Consider the following 22312-nt stretch of genomic DNA (forward strand, 5'->3'; position numbering starts at 1 on the left):
TAAACAACAAAAGACACTGAAAAATAATCCGCTTTTGACCAGAAAGGGGCTCAACCACAACCTTTGCTGGCATGATTGATTTGTGATAGTCGTAAAGCAGGTAGCAGGTTAACTGAGAGGCTGCAGTGTATATTTATAGTGCGTGTACAATAACAGACACAGATTTTGTTTTGTTTGTGTACCTGAGCTGAAGAGATGCCTTACTTTTCCTGTCTGGTTAGCTTGGTGTGTGAATGTGCCGGAAATACCGTCTTCTGTCTCGTCTAGTGTCCTGACCGCATTCCTGACTCGCCTCTTCCCAACTGTCCTCCTTCTCTTCCTCTGCCTCAGTTTGAGGTTTGCATCTTGGAAGACAGAGACATTCTTTCTCAAAGGCAGAGACGTTTTAATACCACAGAGGAAACAAGCTCGACAAACAGCAACATACACAGACCACAGACGTAACACACATATACAAAAACATACGTTTAAGGTGGATGATGTGCCCTACTGTGTTTATTGTGTGTGTGTGTTATGTGTGAGACATTTCCAGCATCCGTGTGTGTAATGAGCTGCTAACCGGAGGCTAGTATGACACATCTTCGTCTCTCTCTGTCTCACACTTTGCAAGGCTCTCTGGAGCCTCTGTCTCACCACAGTTTCAGGTGCTGTCGTCTCTCTGTGAGGTGATTTCTCAGTCTGTGTTTTTTTCCTTCTCATTGTTGTTGTTTTTCTTTTTTATATCTTCCAGCTACTGTCTGGCAGCAGTCATTCAGTTGAACTTTTTTCTGTTATTTTGTGAGGGTTCGGCTTGATCAGAAATGGCGTCGACAAATTAATTGTGGAAGTGAAAACAACTAGGTTTGTGTTGACAGAGGCACGCAAAGTCACAAGTGGCCAAATTCCTGGAAAGACAGTTGCCTGTGAGTCTACAGGAAGCAGGTGATTTTGGCATTAAAAGAGGATGCAGTTCACCCCCCTCAACCAAGCGGATGTCAGGGTGTGTGAAAGGTCAGTGGCCAGAGAACAAGGTGACTTGGCAGTGTCCTGCTCCACTCAGTCAGGACACAGGGGTCCTTCCAAGTCCAACCACACTCTGTTTATGCGTGCGTGTGTGTATTTGTGTAACGAAAGTGTGTGTTTGACTGAACAGGAAGTGAAGCAGACGGACATGTCTCTCACCCAGAACATCCTCCAGACTCTCAGCGTCCAGCCGCCTCCACTGCACTGGCTGTGTGACTCATACTTTCCACATCCCAGTGGATGTTAGTGGAAGGCTGGCCAGGCAGCTTATAGTCACACATGCTTCTTAGAAAGATGGCCTGCCTCGGTGTGTTGGTCTAACCCCGACTGCAGACCCTTTTCCCAGTGGCCCTTATTTACACACACTGTCAATGTGCACATTTACAAGCGGTTCGTAGTTTCACCGGAGAGCTCTGGGACCTCTAAAAGAGAAGAGACACAAACAAGGGAGCCTTCTGGAAGTTTTTTTCCCACCTTCTCCAATGGCTACTAGACCCATATCCTGTTAGGAGTGTTTGGTTTGAGAAGGTGCAGTTAAAAACTCCAGGACTCGATCTATATAAATGGCGCTTTGTGCCCCAAGGCACTGCTACTCTGTCTACTGATTCCTGCTGTGTAAATAGTTTTCTAGACAGACGCCACCAACAGACAGCAACAAGCTGAAGCTTTATCTCAAGAGTTACTTAATATCTGACAGACAATGAGTTCATTTTGCCTTCAGGGGTTGAGACGGACACTTGTACTTTCCACTGAGACAAGATCATGTGTCGTCATTTTTATTGGGGGATTTTTTTTTTTCGTTATAGAACAGGAAGTAACGCTCCCAGTCAAGATCATCACTATTTTTATTTGGGCTGCGTGTTTAGATGGCATGTCATCAGACAGGCTCTAGTGAAGCACTGTATTACAAAACATCTAAATTACAAAATCCCTAGGAGTGCTCTCATTAGATCAAGTTATATTTTAACATAAGAGGATACATAAAGAGACAATTTAATGCAGCTGTGTAACTTTGTGTGATTTAATTGAGCTGATTTACAAGAGTCGTGAACTTTGTTTGTAATTTTATGTCTAAGGTAGAAAAACATGCTATTTTCAAAAAAAAGTATGACCTGATAATTTAGACATACTGGTATTTCCCCGCTCAAGTGAGCATAACCACACGGCAGAACATAGTGAACATAGCTGTGTGTTCCTTATTTGCCTCAGCCTGGTTTGTTGCGTTATGCTGGCCCAGAGTCAAAAGTGTCAGACTGAGAGAACAGCCTTCCTCTGTCTGTCTCCCTGGCTGGGCTGACACAGTGGCTGCGGCACAGACGGCAGACAGCTGCATCTCTCTGGCTTCCTCTATTTGCTATTTGGAAACCAGTGACTTCATTACCGCAGACCAGTGCAGCTGCACTCTCTGGCTGTCTCCAGGGCTGTCTGCTCTGTCTGTCTGTCTGCTTGTCAGTCATTCTCTTGGGCTGTATCTAATTGGATTTTGGCAGGCATGCTAATCGCTCACAGTGCTGCCTTTGCTATCTCTTCCTCCTTCCTCTGCCTCTATTGTCAATCTGCCTCCTTCTCTTGGGTTAATGTCCTCACCAATCTTGAGTTGTGGCCTTCAGTCTGTGCTTTGCTTTTAGCTCACCATCATACCTGTATTCTAACCCAGACAGTTCTGCTGTTGCCTACATGTGTCTGTAAGCAGTCAATAACCCCTAGGCTCCAATCAGCGGACAGTAACAAAATAAGCAGCCAAATGACCCGATAAGTCGATCGTTACATAAGCAATAAGACCACTTGTGTGCATCTGCAAGGCGGATGAGAAGAAAGCCAGTGGTTATTGATCAGGTGTCCGACCTTGATGGATGTGGCGAGTTGTCGGTTGACACGGACTCTGAATAGATGCGGAGGTAGACCGAAAGAGGCCCGAGGAAACAGAAGAAGAGTGAAACGAGGAGACTCGGTTACAGGGGCCACAGCTGGTGTTGCATAAGTTCCTGTCTGTGTTCAGACATGTGCACCAGTCTCCCAAGTTAACCTCACCTCTGCCTCTGCTGTCGCCTGCTTTCATTTTTGTAACTCAGACAGGCTGCCAGACAGAAGTAGCGTCGGGCAGACACAGAAAGAGTGTCTGTGGTCAGAAAACATACCACCCCTGGGGGAGGCTCTTGAGCAGATGAGGTAAGGGCGGAGAAGAGAAAAGAAGAGTATGAAATGACGAAAAATTGAAGGTAAGGCCAGGACAGTCTTAGTCACAACCTACTCTACGCTTTGGTAGCCGTCCATTAAACAGGCTGTGTTCACAGCCAACAGGTTGTTAAAGGGGACTTGGGCCCCAGCTCTTCTTTCCCCGTGTTGAAAATTAACCTCCCAAAGACCTGAGCTGAACCACAAATCTAGCCTGGAACAGCCCTCTTGGTTGGCCAATCACATGCCGGCTAGCTCGCATTTCCCCAACTAACACTCTCTCCTTTGCCCACCACCCCACCCCAAGACTCCCATGCACATATTTCTATGTCTGTTTCTATGTCTATGCATTTCCCACAGAACAATTATCCACTTATACTGAATACAGAGCAGCTTCTCTGAACGCTGGCTCAGAGTAACCTACAGTCTATCACGCTTATATGTAGTCTGGAGCGAGACTGTCCTTGTTCACTGTGCACAACAGGCTGTGCCTTGGCCAGTGTTTGCTGCCTGTTGTAAAGGGCTAAATGGGGCCCTGCAAGGTAGGAGGGGCTGAGCTGAGGGGCCTCTGGTATGTCACCATCAGGTCAGTGCCAGTATCACAGCTCCATAACAGCATTGCAGCTCACTGGAGGAATGCCAAAGTCATTACTTCTCGGGCTTTTTCTTAAATAGATAAGAATCATTTTAAAGTTTTTAGTTTCTGAAGCAACATTTGAAAATGGCCACAGTTCAGTTCACCACTTTGATTTGTTGTACGCCAGTTCACAGCTTATTCTGTGAACTAAAACCCCACATTTAAAAATGTACCACTGGTTGTCTGGTGGCAATTTCCCACCGCAACTACAGCCTGTTATATTTGACTGCTTCCTTGGCTTGGACTCTTCCCAGCTCACCACCAGTCGAAGATAATGCGCCGCTATGGGACTGATGTGAGCTAGCCACAGCAGCAGGCAGCAGAGATAGGTCAGTCCAGATACAGTGGAGCCTCTGCCACGTCTGCCAACAGTCTCATAGACTAAACAAACTGGCTAGGCCCCTCCCAGCCAAATGTCCTGCAGGCTTTAAAAGAGTCCTGGACTGACAGCCTGTTTGCGTGTTCGCTGTGCTCTGGCTCTCCCCCCTCAGGGCGTCAGACCAGTTTGTTGCTTCTAAAGGAAAATGAGAGCATGAACAAGTGAAAGAGAGGGGGATATAATGGGCTACGAGTTCAAACAAGACTGTAAGAAGAGAGAAAGCGGCTTGGATCGTAACAAGTCTGACTAGCTTGCCCGGGTTGTTTTGCATTAGACCGGAATAATGAGGAGTCTTGGTATTAATTAATCGATGTGTTGATGAGAAGATTAACTGTCCACTGTCTGGTCTCCCTGGGAGACAGTCAGGCGAGCAGGTTGTGTGTGTGTGTTGGGGGCAGGGAGTCGGACGCGAGGGAGGCATACTGTAAAAGGGCTGTGGGAGACTGCCAGCCTGTGCGTGTTGTGTGCAAGCAGAGAGAGCGAGTTTGCATTTGAAAGACTCTTCTGTGCCGCCTTCCCTGTGGGAACGGTGATTAATGAAGATATAAATGGAGAGAGCCAGAGACAGCGCTTTCCATAGGAGCTACATAGACACAGCAGAAACACACACACATGCACACACACACACCATATAGGCACTTAGACACACTCTCTTCATATTTTGTCCCACAGCCACAGTCTCCCAGACAGGGAGATAAACACAGGATATCAAAGGCGTGTCATGAGTCCCGCTGGGCTGCCACCCGGCACATCTACAACACATTAAGCCCAGCCACCACACTGATCAATTATGCATGTTGCAAACACAGAGAAATCGGGGGAAATAGTCTGGCTGTACGATTAAAGGAATCCCCATCTCTCCACTTTGTCAGTAATTTATTTCCGTGTTTGGTAATGGCTTGTCATTTCCATATGGAAGCGATCCTGCCTGCGTTTACTGTTTAAGCTGTCCACGTTTTTTTTTTTTTTAATCAAACAGCCCCCACATGCTTAATTGCACACAATGGCAGCCAAGTTAAGTGCTGCTGTGGCCCATGCTAGTTTTGACCTTCAGCCTACGCACCAGATTAAAGCAAAAGGAAAGCACAGCAAACCACTGTGAGATGCTAACTTGCCAAGCTTGGATAGGTGATTACTTTTCCCTGCAAGTCCTGTATTTTGCAGCCTCACCTTTGCTCCACTAACATCAAACACACCCCAACTGTTTCTTTCCCTTCCACTGCTCGCAGCGTCTATACCCCGTAAATCCTTATCTCACCAGGGGCCTGACTGATGTTGCTCAGGGCAAGGCTGTAAAGTTAGCAACTGGGAAACAGACTACATTAGTGAAGGTGAAACAAGTGACAGTTTGTGGTTTGCCCAGTCTTCCATCTCGTTCTGCCTCTGCTCTGCCAAACGCTGATGTGTTTATCACACCGATATTCCCACCTGCAGTGATGCCGCCCAGGGGAATCATCTGTCTCTGTGATATTTCTTCGGGCAGACACACACATGCAAACATACAGTCTTCTTTGCCTCATTCACCTCAGGGGTCCATACCAGCTCATCACAATCCTGTAAATAGAAGACTGTTTCCCTCTGGATCCTCAACAGTCCCGCTGCACCTCTTTACAGCATAAACTAAGTAGTAGGCAATCCTTGAGGTCGTTGACCTCCAGATGCAATTAATTACCCAATAGCTTTCATAAATTGTATATTATGTATTTTTATTTGAGTATACTTCAGCTATGGAAAGCTAATTAAGTGTTGCATGTGTTGAGACTCCTTAACTGCACTTCAGCATCCTCGCACGCAAGCTTACAGTCAAGTCCTCCTTAACTGTCCCCAAGCAGCAGAGCGGTGTGTGTGCGCTTGTGTGTGCGACTCTTGGCGAGCATGTGGCACTGATTCTTTGCGTGTCCAGCTCTTTTTCTGGCCTTGCTCTCGCTCGTATTAAAACAGCCTTGCTGTTGGGGCCACTTGGCCCGCATGGAGGCTTATTGCCCTTGACTTTATCCTTTGAAGAGTAAAGCATTGCCTTGTGGTTTACAGTCTGGCTACAATTTAACCAGTTCCTCTGACAAGTGCACTTTGTTATGCCAGACATTTTCTTTGTCATCACTCTCAAAATGCACGGGCTGAGACACATCCTGATCCCAGATGAGGCCACATGTACAGTAGTTCCTCAGAAGACTGACTCATGATGAGGGAAGAAATTTAGCCTCCAGCTAAATGATGGTGAATTTTGGCAAGGTTGCCTCTCGTGTCAGCTGCTTTGGCAGACAACCAAGCAGCCTTATTTCCTATTCTGTGAAGCAGTATACTTTATAAAGAAATTAAAGTTACTGTTGAAATTTTAATTCCAAAAGAGAAACTTTGTGTCCTTGTTCATCAGAGGTGAATGATATAAAGCCAGACTGTGACTGTGACCCTGACGTGAGCTTTGAACATGTGATGACATCTCTTATTAGAGAGATGACACACACAACAGTAGCTTGGGATGCTGTGCAGATGACAGAGTCTGCAGTCCGTGATTAAAGGAAGTCAAAGGGTCAAACACAGCCAGAAACACAGCCAGACACATGAAACTCAACCACCATCAGCCACTTCCTCCCGTCGCCACCACGCCAACCCCATCCTGCAGAGTGAGTCACGATGCTCCATCAGTGCTGCAGTCTGCTCTCCACTCATCAGCGTCACTGTGTGGAGCCAGGACAGAGATTTATCACTGTCCCGGTCTCTCTCACAGACTGTTTGATCTACGCCCAGGTGTGTTCACTTAGAGCTCTGACTCAACCCTAATGACATTTACCAAACCCAGCCACGCTTTTCATGTGCCGTTGTCAAGCCTGCCTCAGACTGCTTTAATGAAGGAAGTCTGGTGAGCAAGTGTGCTGACTGTGGCTTCACCTGTCAAATGTTTTGGTGCATTGATATCAGTACAGGCAGGATGGAAATGAGGAGATGCTTCCGACCAAATGCTGGCAAATTTCTGTATGTAGGTTTCGACATTCTGCTTTTAATAATTAAGATTATTTGGCCAGATTTGCAATCCATGAGCCATTGTGAAATCAGGGGCAATGGCCTTCAGAGACTTGTTTTGAAAACCAGAGCTTGTGACAGAGAAAGAGAGAGAGTCACGGTAGCTGATGGATTTGCATTACGGGAGCTGTGTGTGTGTTTGTGTGTGGGAGAGACAGGCGAGCCCGAGGGGCCTGGACAGCAAAGCCAAGCTGCCCATGCAGAGACGAGCAGTAGAGGCTTCAAACAAGCTCCTGCATGTAATATGGATGAGACCGGAGCTCCCTGCAGAACAGTCAGAGGACTCGGGGCCTGTTTGGATTTAACTGTCTCTCTTTCCATGTGTCTGTGATAGATTTTACCCTGCGGGGCGTTTTGGCCAGGTGGAGCCTTCTCTTTGGAGGGCTGTGTGACTATATCATCGGTCAGCCTCCTTACCCTCCTCCCTCTTTGTCTCTCTCAACCATCCTCTTCCCCTCCTCTGGCCTCGTTGCAGACAGTGAAGACCAACCAAGCATTGACATTTACTGCAGTATTCCACGTTACAGCAGGGAAGCCTTCTGTGCTGAGGAAGAAGTAAACAAACCACCGATCAATATATGATCGTATACTTGGGCCAGTAAAGAGGGGTTTTAGTATGGGGCAACTCCAACTATTGCATTAAAACATAATTTAAACATAAACATATTTAGAGATGTAGCACAAGAATTAATCATTTTAATTTCCACCTTTCTCTAAGAGCTAATTTTAGTGTCTTGTTTGCTTAAAATGACAGTCAGGGCACATTATGATGAGGTTATTGTTGCTGGGTGATATAAAGTACATTTAGCTTATGAGTGGCTGTATTTTAATGCATTTTTGCAGATGCTGTGTAATTTATTGCAAAGACAAGAGGGTTGGGCAGTGTCTCCATTTTGTGTTTTCTCTCAGAAGCGATAGCAGTGCATTGCTGGCTTGCTGACAGCCTCTCTCAGCTTTCAGTCTGCTTAGCAACGCTCGTCCTCTCTGCTGCAGCTCTCTCACTCCCCTCTGTCTCCAAGCACTCTGAGTTGTTTCATCCAGTCGAATAGTGAGCCGAGTTCCCTTATTTAGAAAACCAGGCAGCGAAGTTGTCTTTCGGTGGTGGTAGTGTGTGTGTTTCTCTCCCTAATTGTGAATTTGAACCAGTAACCCACCTCTAAACAGCATCCGAAGGCAGCGACGTTCTCTTGAGACTTTCTCTTTCTCTTTTAGAGATGGCAACACTCACACACTGCCCCAGATGAAGCTCAAATCATGAGTACAGTCATCCACAGATAAGACAAGAGCCCACTGGCCTCATTCTCAATCAATGTGTCCTCCAAGTGTGTCTGCGTGCATATTTGTGCACGACTGTGTGCTTGTGGTAAACTACGTCATCCTCCTCAGCCTCCTACACTGCCGGTTGATTGAGACATAGCAGTTGTTTGGTAGGATGTCTGTTTACTTGCTTGTGCATCTGTGTTTGAATGTGTGTGTGCGTGTGTGCGTGTGTGTGTGTGTCTGTCTGTCTGTGTGTCTGTCTGTCTGTCTCATGGCCTGGTTGACTCACATAGGTGAGCCCCGACAGCTTTGGTAATTAACGCTCAGGGGGGCACTGGGGAAGGAAAGTGGAGCACACACGCTGGGCTGCTGCACTAGAGAGACGGTGAGCTGCATATGCATATGCAGCCAGTATGCTCTCTTGCACACGGATGATTTTTAAATGCCCTTCACTGACTCAAACACACTCACTCAAACACACACTGTCATCCCTGGTCACATTTTGATACAGGCCTGTGATGCTTCATTCCTAATGACCTAAATTGGGGAAAAAGGAGTAAATGTATGGATTTTAAGAGCCGTCATGCTCTTATAATATTGCTTTGGAGGTGAAATGACCTGATGAGAAAAACCCTTCTGTTTTTTTTTCCTTACTGTACTGCGGCTGGGAGGGCAAATGGGAAATTTAAGATATAAATCTCCCAACCTGCATGGCGTTCCCGTCTTTTACAAGGCTTAATGGTATTTGGTTTCTTGTAAAGCTGAACGATGACGGCTAAAATGATCTTATTTAGCAACATATGTCTGGTCTGTTCGTGACTATTAATCATAGTGCTTTCGGTTGATGATTTTAGGGTGACATCATTTCATTGTAATTCTTGCCTCTGATGCAATGTCTGGCCTAGTTACAGTTGTGGGATGTGTTTGAGTAATGCTTCATTAAGTAACAGTTATGTCTGGCAATCACTTAGTTTATGACAGTTACCAGAAGACAAAGTGATGTCTGTAGATTGCTTATTTTTTTGTCTAACAGTAAAAAGATGAAATTATTATTAATTCATACTTAAATTTTGAATGAAGCCATTTTTGAAGTTTTTTTACTTGATAAATTACTTAAATGATTAACGATTTCAGTTGTCATGGATTAATGTACTGCCAGCCAGCTCATCGATCAGCACTAATCGTCTCCATGATAATTATGGCAACTAGATGCATGATATTAGTCAATCATGAAGCCATACAGCAGTTTAAGATGAGGTTAGACAGCTTTGTGAAAATGAGTTGGCTAGGGCAACAAATGTGGAAGGATTTTGAGCTGTAATTTTTTTTAGAAGTAAAACAATTAGTCAATTCATTGATCAATAGATAATTAGTCTGCAACAATTGTTTAATTCATTCCTTGACTGTTGGTCAGACAAAACAACAGTTAAATGATTTAGCCTCATGATAAAGGCTTTTTAATATTTCCTTCATTTTTTTCCATTTTTGAGGTGCCTCTGATTTGGGAAGTACATCTTGAGACATGTTTAGCCTTAGAAAAGTGTTCTGAACATTTATTTTTCACATTTTCGGATAGTTTATAGACCAAACAATCCACAAAATGACTGGCAGATTAATCGATTATGAAAATGATTATAATTCACAATCCTGGTGTTTTTCTTTTGCTGCTTTATTAAATACTCTGTCAGAGATACTGTCTGTGGGGGTTACCTTGGCCTGCCTAGTGTATTCCAGTCAGACAGTTTGTCCATTCATGAGGTAACGTTATTACAACCCTCCTCATGTACTGCTGTGAATATAGACTGGAAGCTGCCGCCTGGGATTTGACTGTGAAACATGAGAAACGGAGGAGGGAGAGAGAAGTGGAGGGAGGGAGATGAATTGAAAAATTGATCGAGAGAGCTTTAAGAGACGTCTTTTTATGTGAAGGATCATAAGAGGAATACTGTAGCTGGTTTCCAAATTTAACTCCTGTCAGTGTAAAGCTACAGAAGGTGGACAGTGCAATAGATGTTGTAGTTATTAGGGGGAGATTCCTCACAATCACTTTTATAACTCGCTTCATTTTCTCACTCCCGTTAACTGTTTCCCTGTTGGGTCCCATTGGCTGTGGCTATCAAGGCTGTGTGGATTGTAAAATGGCTGACTGTGGCTGTAGCTATGGAGGAAGGAGCTCAACCCGTTGGCAGGGAGGGGAAAGGCTCTGTGTGTGTTCGACGTGCGCGTGATGACTGTCTAGACAGAGTGCCCATGTGGCGCAAAAATGTGCCCGAGGCCCGAAGCCAAAGCAATTCGGGAATGAACCTGTTCTTATCTGGCTTGTGTGTGTTTGTGACTCTGGCATGACTAGTCTGGCTGATGCTTATCAGCGTGCTTGTCTGGCTCTGTTCTTTCTCTTTGTGTTTGGAAAAAGGGAGGAACAGGTGTGTGAACTGAGTGTGTGTGAGCGTCTGGTGGGAAGGCACAAACGGACAGACAGTCACATGTTGTCTGTTTGTCTCTTCATCTGTCTTGGCTCTCTGCCTGTCCCCTTTTTTCCCCTTTCCTGTTTACCTCAGTCACCTGTTTGTCTAACCGTCCACCTGTCAGGCCTGTCCTCATCTGTTCCCTGCTCTGTTTTTATTACTGCTTATCTCTGTTGTCCAAGGCTTAAGTGAAAGAAAATGGGTTGAGTAATCTTCTCAGCACATACAGTTGGACACACAATCATTTTCTTCCCTTAAGCACTAAGTGAAGGGTCACATAGTAGAAGGTAAGGAAAGATTATCAGTGGCTCTTTTTTTTACCGTTATACACAAGTATAGGTTGATGACTTTAGAGTGACATTTCATTGTGCTTCCTGCTGCTTGTGTAATGTCTAGACTACTGACAGTTACAACATGCATTTGAGTAATGTCAAAAATGTTTTTTTCCCCAAAAAAAGTAATTATTTGTCTTATTTACTTGAATGTGGAAAGAGGCCCTTTTTTTCATTACATTTTTTAATTAATTCATTTTATATCCAATTATGAAAGCTGATAATCTGTCTATCCCTCATACATACACTAAGAAATACAATAATTTTCTTCCTTTGAGCACTAAATGAAGGGTCACACACTTCGAGTAGAAGGTAATGAAAGATTATCATTGGCTCTTGACTTTGTCTCTTCAAATATACTTGACTTTTTCACCATTAATCCATTATACACAAGTATAGCTTAAGACTTGAGCATTCTTGTCAAGAGCAGCACACTCCGAAACAAAACCCAGTCATCTCATTTCACAGTGCCGAGTTAATTAGCGAGAGTCTACCAAAAAAAATAATGTATTCCTTTAAATGCCCCACTTTTCTGTCTGCTTCCCTTGTGGGTTGTTATTGATTTGGCTGCTGAAACAAAGTGCGGCTCCCAGTCCATGGATAAATGGCTTATTGGATTAAGACCTCCATATAAAGGCCTCTAGTGTCTGTGTGTGCGGTGAGGGGGCAGGTGAGACCACCAGAGCACTGGGCCCAAATAAAACACAGACAAAACTAGATCCTAAAGAAAGACACCTTAGACATCAAATGAAACTCGATATGGATCATTTTTGAGGAAATTAGGTGAGACATAAATGAGTTTGAGGCAAGAGAGAGGCTTCAATATGTCGTTGTTGTATGGTTCAGTCCGGGAAGTATGTATATCTGTGTATCTGTAGCTGGATCTTTGACACAGTTGAGGACTGCAGTAGAACAGGATGTGGTCTAGAAACAGACAGGGTGTGACTGTCTCTGAGTGTCTGTGCATGTGTGTGTTCCTCCTTTTCCCTCTCGCTGTCTGAAGCAGAATAAAAAAGGCACCCAAATAAAGGCTGTTTACTTCCTCCTGAGAGAGGAAAAAGGAGAATGAGCTGCATTACTCTGTCCTCCTCTTTGCTCCCTCCCTCCTGAATGCCAGGCTCATGAATGGCTCAGAGGGGGAGGAGGAGGAAGAAGAGGGAGGATGGGTGGCACAGCTATGTTTTGTGTGAACCCCTCTGCTTCTGTCCCATGAGCGAGATTGTGGCGCTCGCCTGGGGTTTGTTTCGGTTTCCATGCACGGCCGCTGATGCCCGGCTTTCAACAGATGTGAAGACAATTGGGCCCCAACAGTGTTTATGTTTTAGGGCACAGAAGGGATTATAAATAGATTTTAATAACACACACACACATCCACACATATCCACACACACACACGGCCTGCTGCTCTGGGATGAAAGGTCAGAGCAAGAATTGCACACTCTTTATTATGCCCTAGATAAGATTTGCCATTAGGCTTGTTGAGATTGTGTGAGTATGTTTATGCGAGTTGTGTTACATCCTGGGCAGGGTTTTACACTTCTCGGTAGCATATTCTCTCTCTCAGCTACCAGCTAAAAAAAAGAGCACACTGAGCTTACTGATTAACTGATTAACTAGGGCTACAAGTAATGATTATTCTCATCAGTTAAAGGAGCTCTATGTAGCAATTTGTAGTAATTTGCATGTATTAATCACTTTTTTATTGGCCATATGTGAGCAGAATGTAACCTGACATGAAAAATGAAGACCTTCTCCATCTCTCTCTGTTGCCTGTACAAGCCTGTGGACAATTTGTTTAAGTTGTTGGATGCTAGTAGACTGTAGATATGTTTGTGAAGGACGTTTTTATGACAGTTCAAAGGATGTGACTTTATGTTCTGTGTGTCTGAGCAACACGTTAGTTTTTAATCTGACCTCCTGAATGTCAAGTGCACTGGTGCGATCAATGAAAGTGTTTGGTCACTCTTGACAGATCTTTGGCCGCATGTGCGTCCAAAACAGTTGCAGCTTGGAGCCTGTATAAATAATAATGAATACTCATCCAAAACAGTTCTCTCTCTGTCAACTAATCAACTTTTCAAGTTATCATTTCCGTACTAGTCGTATGTCCAGAATCTTGCAGTCTTTCAACAGACGCAACAACTCACCCCGATTAAAATCTGATTTATGAACTGTTCGTTTCACAAGAGCGACACATTCAGCTCACGATTTGAGAGGAAATGTTCTTTGCTCCTAAATTTTTCAAAGTAACTGCCGATTTGCTCCATAGAAAATGCATTACTTTAGTGTGTGGGGGATGAGCCGTGTATGTGTTTTATTATACATGTATGGAGATGGCGTGTGTATTTATAGCTGGTAACTCTGCGTGTGTGTATGTGTCTTTATATGCACTGAGACGGCAGTCATCTGGAGTGTCCATGTGACTCGAGGGGAGGAGGAGGAGGAGGAGGAGAGCTTGACCTCGGACTTGTTTGTACTCTGTGTGGCAGTGTGTCAGCCTGTGTGTGTGTCGATGTGTCTGCATATGAATTACACCGAGAGTAGAAAAGAAACCAGAGTCGTCCTCTTGTCTGCGACTGGCACGAGCTGAAAGAGACTCGCTTATATCCTCTGCAGTCAAAGAAAATTGGGTATCTGTCAAATTTTTTGTGAAGTTGAAAGCCTTCACCCCAATCAGAAATCAGCTCTGCATGAATGATACAGTGGCGCTTTCGCTCACACAGCCAATTATGAAATCTAACGCTCTGAGAGGAGTTTCATTTCTAGCTTAAAATTGAAAAAAAAAAAAAAAAAGAATCATCTAATTGCAAAGTGCCAAAGCTGAAACTGACACTTTTTTAGATTGCGGCTACGCGAGAATGTCAGCCTCCATTTCATATGACCCTTTGCTGCAAATTTCCAGCTAAAAAGAGAAAAGAGGCAACAAGTATTCTTGTGATGTTAGTGCTTCTCACAGATGGAGAAGCACAGGGCTGCCACTGAAGTGCATTCACTCTCCTGCCTGCCTGCGTATGCCAGACTGTGCATGGTAATGTGCGGTCATGGACGTCTGTGTAGTAGAGTGGCGCTTGTTATTGTTGGATTTAACAGCACTCAGGCTACACAGACACACACGGAAAACACTTTCTGCTCCATTAATGCGTCTGCTGTAGAAATGTCACGTGCGCTAATGGTCGGGGGACCAAACTGAAGCTCTGGAAATGGGTCATTGTAAAAGTTCACATGGCCCTGTGTGTGTCTAGAGCAGTATGTTTCATGTAGCTGTGTAGTGGTGGGATGAACTGTGTGTGTGTGTGTGTGTGTGTGTGTGTGTGTGTGTGTGTGTGTGTGTGTGTGTGTGTGTGTGTGTGTGTGTGTGTGTGTGTGTGTGTGTGTGTGTGTGTGTGTGTGTGTGTGTGTGTGTGTGTGTGGCTGCAGCGGCAGGCAGACTGCTGGTGATTAGGAACAACAGGGCAGAGTTCAGCTCAGTGAGTGTGTGGAATGCTAATCCACATTGTCATAAGGCGAGCTTCAGCCTGACAAAGGGCTGGAGACATGAGGGGGGTTAGAGGCTGTTTGTGTGTGTGCACGTGTGTGTGTGTGTGTGTGTGTGTGTGTGTGTGTGTGTGTGTGTGTGTGTGTGTCTCGCAGAAGCCACCCGGATAAGAGAGGTGCTTCATTATTGTAGATTAGGACAGAGAAGCAGCGTGGTGTGTGTTAATAAAGCGGGGGGTGGGTGGGGGAAAGGTGGAACGGACAAGAGAGAGACAGACAGGCAACAACAGGGGGAGAGGAAAACAGCTGTGTTGAAATGTGCAAACGTTTGCACCCGCACACAATCATTAAGGAATAGAGAGCGCAGAGCAGCAGGAATAATGAGCAGGGGTGTGCGTGTGTGTGCGTGCGTGTGTGTGTATGTGGGAGTGTTAAGCTGTCAACTATCAGGTAAGCGAGGATTACAGGCGGAGACACAAGCAACCATTAGTGGAACACACACATACATGTATGTATGTTATATATGTGGACACAAGCACACACACACATAGAGCTACCTTTTTTAATGAGCTGTCAGTTGTCTCATCAGCAGAGCTTCTGCTGTCGTGGAGGTCAAGCAGATGAAAGACCGCGGGATGACCTGGTGTTAATATCAGTTTGGACCCATCATGCTCTCCCTCTGTCTGTCTTTGTCTCACACACACGCTTGTGCAGGGGGTGTAACAGATTTTAGATCAGGGGAATGCACAGACACACACGCACACGCACACTCACAACACACACACACACACACACACACACACACACACACACACACACACACACACACATTCGGACAACCTTGATATTGGAGGTAATCCAGCCAGCGAGGACCCAGCTCGCCTCCACACACCACTGCAGTGGGTTTATTGTTGTTTCTGTCAATTCAACCTTCCCTCTGTCTCGGCCCTGTCCCATCATCCCATTCTCTCTCTTTGCTTCCCCTTCTCTCCCTCACTCCCTCCCTCCCTCTTCAGTGCTGCAGTGCTGCCTTCTGGAGAAAAAAAGGAAAAAACACCAACCACAAGCGCTCGTAAACAGACGAGCCCCCTTCTATATACACTCTCACACACACAGACGCACCTGGCAACGCATATGGCTCCAGCCTATTACATTTGCATGCACATGCTCATTCATCCATGCCCTTGTAAATAAGAGACTATCCCCCTACACACTGTACACATGACATGAATTACAGACCCACACAAATGGGGACTAGTAGTATTTGTTTTGCTTGTTTATTGTTCTAATGTTTGTGTGTTATAAAGGGACCTGGAGCCATGATGTGTTTATCTTAGCTTAGCTTAGCATAAAGACAGAAGGCAGGGGAAAACGGCTAGCTGGGCTATATCCAAAGTTGATAAATACATGTAGTAACAACTCTAAAGCAGAGCTATTAACGCTTTGTTCTTAAAATGTTAAAATAGTGAAAAATGACTCTTGTCTAAGGTGAAGATATAAATAAAAATGATAAAATATAATGATTGGAAAAGGTTGTTGAACGAATTGTGACAAGAGGAGGTGTAATGATTAGAAATTAACATTTTGACATTTTAAACAAAAAGTTTCATTGATTAATCTTGAAAGTAATTGGCAGATAAATCGATAATGAAAATAATCATTAGTTGCAGCCCTAATAACAAGTGTATCATTATGATTTATGGAAGTAATATTGGCTGAAGTTGCTAAGTAATGTTGCAGCTAGGCTACTTCCTAATATGCATGTTTGCTGGCTGTCAAAGTAATTTGGCCGTATTGTTCTTAGGCTGTTTAGCTCTGGTAATGACAGTGTGTCTCAGCCAATAAAGTGCAGAGGAAAATCCTTATGTCTGTGTGCGCGCGTGTGTGTGTGTGTATTCTGTGGATAAACGTTTATAGATGGCTTTAAAAGGCTAGTAAGTCAATTATTGATGCTTTCTACAACCTCTATCTCTTTCTGCTCTCTGCTTTTTCACTTTTCTCCTCACTGAATTCCCTCTCTAACCTCTTTTCCTGTTTCTTCTTTCTCTCTTCTCCCTCCTCCATCTTCTCCGTCTGTTGCCTAGCGGTGTATGTTGCGATGCAGGAAAGTCTCGTTCCTCTGGTGCCTTTTCTATCTGTCCGTTCAGTTGAGAGTGTGTGTGTGTGTGAACTGTGGGCAGCCTGTGTGTAGTGTCAGGCCTGTCTGCCGCAGATAAGCATCAACTCCATCAGCTTGTGGCCTCTCGCTGAGCGTGTCCTGGATTTGTTAAAAAAAAAACACACACACACTCAGACACACGGTTGGACACACAACTAGAGGCAGCGCCAGCAGTATTTACTGAACACACGACTCAGAGGGTACGGTGCTGACACAATGAATCATAAACATTCAACAGAAAATATGTCTTCACATTGAGCAAAAGACTGACTCCAACCGCGTTGCATGTATACCGATGAATCATACGCACAGAAGCAAATAATGACAGGCCATGTTGAAGCCATGTTGAATATCGGTTTGGCTTTTCTTCTGTTTTATTCATAGGCTTTCCTCAGTGGGCTCATTCAGCTTCTGCTCTTAGCTAATCCATTTCCCTGCTTCCTTCGGCGACACTGTATCGCGGCCGACTCAGGCCATAGCTCACTCGTGCTGCTCAATTTTAATGCCATTTGTCTCCATTTTCTATCTCTTGGATGTCATTTGTCTCTATTTCCTATCGTTTAAATGTCATTTGTCTCTATCTTTCCCCTCTGTGACCGAGCTTGTAATTTTTTTTCCTCACCACTTTCTTCCTCTCATTCCCACGCTCCCTGACAGAATCTGTGCATCATTTTAATTGTTCTTACACATGTATTATCTTACTCTGTTGTGTTTAACCTTGGCTTGTGTTTGTCTGTTTGTTTCAGAAGGCAGTGGAGGAGGAGGAGAGCCAGGTGAGGAAATCCACGGCAGATGTGTGCTCCTCCAGCAGCAAGTTAGCCGACGCCGACCCTGCGAGAAAGGTCAGCCTCTACTTCCCTCCCGTACCCATCCATCCATCCACCCACTACATCTCTCCATCACCTCCTACCGCTCCGACATCCCCCTCCTCTCTTCCCCCTCCCCCTCCTCTACACGCAGGTCAGCTCTCAGGGTCACCACCCCCACCCTGACTGACTGACTGACAGACACACCCCCTGTTCACCCATTCATAGCGGCACGCTTCTCCTCTCTGGCCTGCCAGGAAATACACTCATACAGCTGCTGAAAGGCTCTGCTCTTCACCTCCCCCTACACACACACACACACACACACACACACACACCAACTTCACATGCACACACAGGGAAGAAGCTCTTTATCATGATTATCTTTTTTCTCCTACACGTGAACACACACACACACACACACACACACACACACACACACACACACACACACACACATACACTCTTTCAGCTGATGCCTGATGGATGATCCCTCATCCACATGTATGCATGCATATATTAGCTTTATTAGATTATGGCTCCAAGAGCAGCATGTGCAGTACAGCACATTCCCTTCTCCTCCTGCTGCGTCTCTACATGTTTTCATATGTATGCATGCATGTGTAAAAGTGTGTGTGTGTGTGTGTGTGTGTGTGTGCGTGCGTGCGTGGGCTTGCATCTGACTCCCATTGTGATAATTCATCTGCAAGAATGTCATGCAAAGATCAATGAAGATGCCATTCTGTACCTTTGTAGCTAGAACACAATAGCTTAAGAGACAATGTTGCAGTGGTGTGTGATATTTATGTGTGTGTTTGTGTGTATGTTTTGTTTTTCTCAGGGGAAAACAGGTCCACCTACTCTGGTGTTCAACCGTCTTTTCTCGGACATCAAGGAGGAGCCAGGACACCCCACCCTGGTCCATCCCAGGTACTACAACTCAGTGACTTTATTTAAACAACACCAGTACACCATTTTAGGGTTGCAGCTGACAGTTTTTTTCATTATCAATTTATCTACAGGTTATTTTTTCAAGGCTCAGCAGTCCCTTCAATTCAATCAAGCCTCATCCAATATCAAACTCAATAGCCCTAAACCACCCGTAACTGCTTAACCATCATTTAAGATCACCAGATCTAGGATCTCCATCAAATTGTACTCACTCATAGATACCAACCACCTAAATAGGCCTTTTTTCATCAAGATCCATGCATTATCTCCTGAGGAATGAACAAAAATGTCAAAAATCCATCCAAGTCCGGCATAAATCCGTCCAGACGTTTTTGTGTAATTCTGCTGACAAACCAACCAATCAATCAACAATTAGACACGGTTGAAAATAATCCTCCTTGGTGAAGGTAAAAATAGTACATTACATGTGCTCAGAGTCTAAGATGAAGCCTTCAAATGTCTCCTGTTGCCCGACAAACAGTTCACAGCCCAAAAACATTAAATTCAGAAAGACAAAAACAAATCAGCTAATTTGAGAAGGTGAAATCAGAAGATGTTTGGGGTATTTTGCTTGATTTGTAGCTGGATGGATCAATTGATTTATCTCTGCAGCTCTAGTTATAATTTTTTGCTGTCTAGTCAATTATCCCATGTCCATTCATTGGAAAAGTGTTGTAAATTTGACTGATTTATTGTAGGAAGAGGATTTTTTAACAGAATAGTTGCATTAGGGTTGTTTATTCAGTTTATTGTTTTAAGTCAACTTTTAGTTGGTTTGTTCTTTCAGAGAACATTGAAAGGTATTTTTTGGAGTGGGTTGACTTTGCTAAAAATAGCATCTATCAATACCTGAAGCTGTTCCAGTCGGCCCGGTGTTATCTTTGCAAGCCTGCTCCCTCTGTAATTACCAGAGTAATGTTAAGTTTCAATTTGACTTCAGGTTTCGTTCTCAGTAAATGAAATTCAGATCTCTAATTTGTTGGTGCCGTGCTCCCTCTTCTGCTCTGCTCCCTCCTCGTCCTCTCACCTTCATCACATGTGCCGCTCTTCTCCCTCCCTCGTTTCCTTCCCGCCATCCCTCCCCAGAGCATACCAGCCTGGGTTGATAGCTCACACAGTAATCTGACCCAGATTAAAAGATGGAAATAGATGGTTTACGGCGCCATTGCCTACATGTGACTGCCTTGACATACTGACTGTGTGGAGGCTCGCCGACGTCAGGCCAGACAAACTGGCAGGATTAGAGTTCTGGTCACCTACCACCATCACATGACTGCTACACTATCAAACCAGTCAGGACTTGCACAGACCAGTTTTGAGCGTTAGCAACAATGAAACATCGTGCTAGACATCCCACAGCACTTAACGTCCTATTTGGGTTACTACCAACATCCATTAGCGGTACACTTGTCAAATACGAGGCAGGCTTACATTATTCAATCACATCTTAGGCGTTTCATATGAAAGAGTTTCAGATTCCCAGTCAGGCGAGCAGGCAGCGCTGCGTTTCCATCCAGAGGACACGTAGCAAGGCTCGCTTGGTAGTGCTGTAGTGAGCAGAGCCCCACTGAGCTGTCATGCTTAACCTAGTTCACAGCTCCAGCTCCAGCTCTGTCTGGAGGGGACTGCTGGTGGGGGGAGGGGTGCAGAGCTCCTCTCCTCTCCTCTCCTCTCCTCTCCTCTCCTCTCCTCTCCTCTCCTCTCCTCTCCTCTCCTCTCCTCTCCTCTCCTCTCCTCTCCTCTCCTCTCCTCTCCTCTCCTCTCCTCTCCTCTCCTCTCCCTCTCTTCCTCCCTTCCTCCTTCTCCACCATGCAGCCAGGAATAGATAGATAGCGTTGGCTCAGTGACTTCAGTGCATCTCCAGGCTCTATCTCTCTCAGTTGTACCCACTACCTGGACATTTGTGATAAGCCCAGGGTCTGTTTAGGCTGAGATCCTGTAAACACACGATAAGAAACATCCATATTCCACACTGTGTTTTTCTCAGCTCCTCTCTTCAGATGGTGCAGTTACTGGAGCCCACTAAATGACTTTCCTTTCATTAGTCTGATTCAGCTGTGTTTTATTACTGCAGAGCCATATAACTTATCACATGAGGATGTGTCGCTTTATGTATATCAGGATCGCAAAGTCCATAACTTCTAACATTTTACGATATTTATTACAAAAGAGAGAAGTATGTGAAAGGTGACACTGCTACCGTTAGGACTAGAATAACAAAAACAAAGAAAACAGCGATGCTTGATTCAGTAATTAGCAGGCGAAAACCTTGAAATTAGTGATTTATCTGAGGGTTAACTTATTAAATATTTATCTACATATGAACTCTTTTTCTCCATTTTTTTTTTTTTTTACTCAGTTACTACCTGTACACGTACGACAAAATGGTGGCTCCCAACGTGTCTCTGCGGAGGGAGGCGGAGATGAGCCCCGAGATGTTTGGAGCGCTGCTCAAACACCACTACAGCCGCAGAGTGCTGGGCCACGACGAGCCACCCATGGGTCAGTAATGGCACACACTTGCATTGACCAAATACACATTACACACACAATACACATAGAGACAAATGGAAAGACATTTATTGAATATTCACACATGCTAAGGATGTTAATGATTAATGATTTTTCATTAATCGATTAATCGCCATTAAGAATTAACATGCAATCAAAGATGGGCACAAATACATCTAAAAGTATCTTGTTACAAATTACAAATACTCTCTTGTCAAATATATCAAAGTAAAATACAAAATACTGGTATGAGAAAATGTATTTAATTAAAATTCAAGTAATTTGTGATTTAAAAAATTACAAAAAGATCTTCAATGCAAGCTGATATTATTACATTTAAGTCATTTAGACGCCTCAATATGGGTTAGATTTTGTTGGGCTAGTTGTTGAATACAGACAGACAGGAGCTCCGGTTCTTCTTTTTCAAGTATTTTTCTACTGACCACACTAATCTTAATTAAATTACGATAAAACGGTTGTAATTTAGAGTGTGAATGTTAATTTTGACCTTGCAAACGGTAGCTTGAGACAAAACAAACGTATCTAAAGCTTTTTTGGTTGAAAGCTCAGGGAAAAAGCTAGTAAGCAGTCATTAAGACTTCACTGCTTAATTTTTTATCCTCTCTTTAGATTTCCGAATATCCAGATCTGATCATTAAATATGAATCACTATTTAATAAATACTACACTGTATGTACACTAGACACACAAACACGGCTGACACATGCCTGCTATAAATACATGACACACGTACAGCGAGCACGAGCGATTTACATACATACAACATAAACAGAAGAGACATGCAGATCATGCAACGCAAAGAGGAGACACGTGCTCACTGTAAACACACAACCTACAATAAACTGCCATCCAACACACACACACACACACACACACACACACAACATTGCAGCCTGCAGCCATGCACATAATCATGCATTGACCTTCACGTAAAGACTGTGGGGGCACCTCACTATTGATGAACAAGAGGGGTGGAAATGGCAGTGACCTCCTCCCTGCACTGTGTGTGTTTTATGTGCACTTTAAGGTGTCTGTGTGAAGCCCACATTAATAAGATGTGTATATGTGTATGGATAGAGAGAGAGAGAGAGAGAGAGAGAGAGAGAGAGAGAGGGTGAAT

The 22312-nt window shown here is 44.3% G+C and overlaps 1 protein-coding gene across 1 annotated transcript in view; it reads left to right on the forward strand.

The window, feature by feature from the left end:
- The window catches only part of skila (SKI-like proto-oncogene a), a 33862-nt gene that overhangs the window by 3211 nt on the left and 8339 nt on the right, over nt 1-22312 (forward strand). The window contains exons 3-5 of the mRNA XM_073491034.1: nt 17650-17745; nt 18551-18639; nt 21020-21162. Coding sequence (XP_073347135.1) covers nt 17650-17745; nt 18551-18639; nt 21020-21162 — 328 coding nt within the window. The remainder of the gene's footprint in view (nt 1-17649; nt 17746-18550; nt 18640-21019; nt 21163-22312) is intronic.

The sequence above is a fragment of the Pagrus major genome, chromosome 21 (assembly GCF_040436345.1).
Source record: "Pagrus major chromosome 21, Pma_NU_1.0".
In the NCBI taxonomy this organism is placed as follows: Eukaryota; Metazoa; Chordata; class Actinopteri; order Spariformes; family Sparidae; genus Pagrus; species Pagrus major.